Source organism: Eimeria mitis, genomic scaffold (genome assembly GCF_000499745.2).
Source record: "Eimeria mitis Houghton genomic scaffold, Emh_scaff1863, whole genome shotgun sequence".
Taxonomy (NCBI): Eukaryota; Apicomplexa; class Conoidasida; order Eucoccidiorida; family Eimeriidae; genus Eimeria; species Eimeria mitis.
In genome coordinates this window covers 535-880 of record NW_013570185.1, presented here as the reverse complement: position 1 = coordinate 880, position 346 = coordinate 535, and the positions used below count along the sequence as shown (strand labels likewise).

The window sequence follows — 346 nt, the reverse complement described above, 5'->3', positions numbered from 1 at the left end:
GCTGCTGCTGCTGCTGCTGCTGCTGCTGCTTCTGCTGCTGCTGCTGCTGCTGCTGCTGCTGCTGCTGCTTGATTCGTCATACACAACCCGCAAAGGAATACCCTCAACTCGCAGGCTGCTTGCTGCTCCCCCTGCAGTGCCTTGCAGCACCTGCTGCTGCTGCTGCTGCTGCTGCTGCTGCTGCTGCTGCTGCAGTTGTGCTGCTTCTTTGGGTGTGAGGAGAGAAGCCTTGGTTATGGTGATGATGTCGCTGGGGGCTACAGCAGCAGAAAGAGCAGCAAGACAGCTGCTGCTGCTGACGTGCTGCAGCAGCAGCAAACACTCCCGCTGCTCACCAGCATACATC

General features: G+C 59.2%; 1 protein-coding gene across 1 annotated transcript in view; it reads right to left on the bottom strand.

Annotated features, from left to right (window-relative positions):
- The window catches only part of EMH_0044710 (uncharacterized protein), a gene marked incomplete at both ends in the record, with an annotated part of 3,376 nt that overhangs the window by 2,591 nt on the left and 439 nt on the right, over nt 1–346 (bottom strand). The window contains one exon of the mRNA XM_013495996.1: nt 3–257. Within this exon, the coding sequence (XP_013351450.1) occupies nt 3–257 (255 nt within the window). The remainder of the gene's footprint in view (nt 1–2; nt 258–346) is intronic.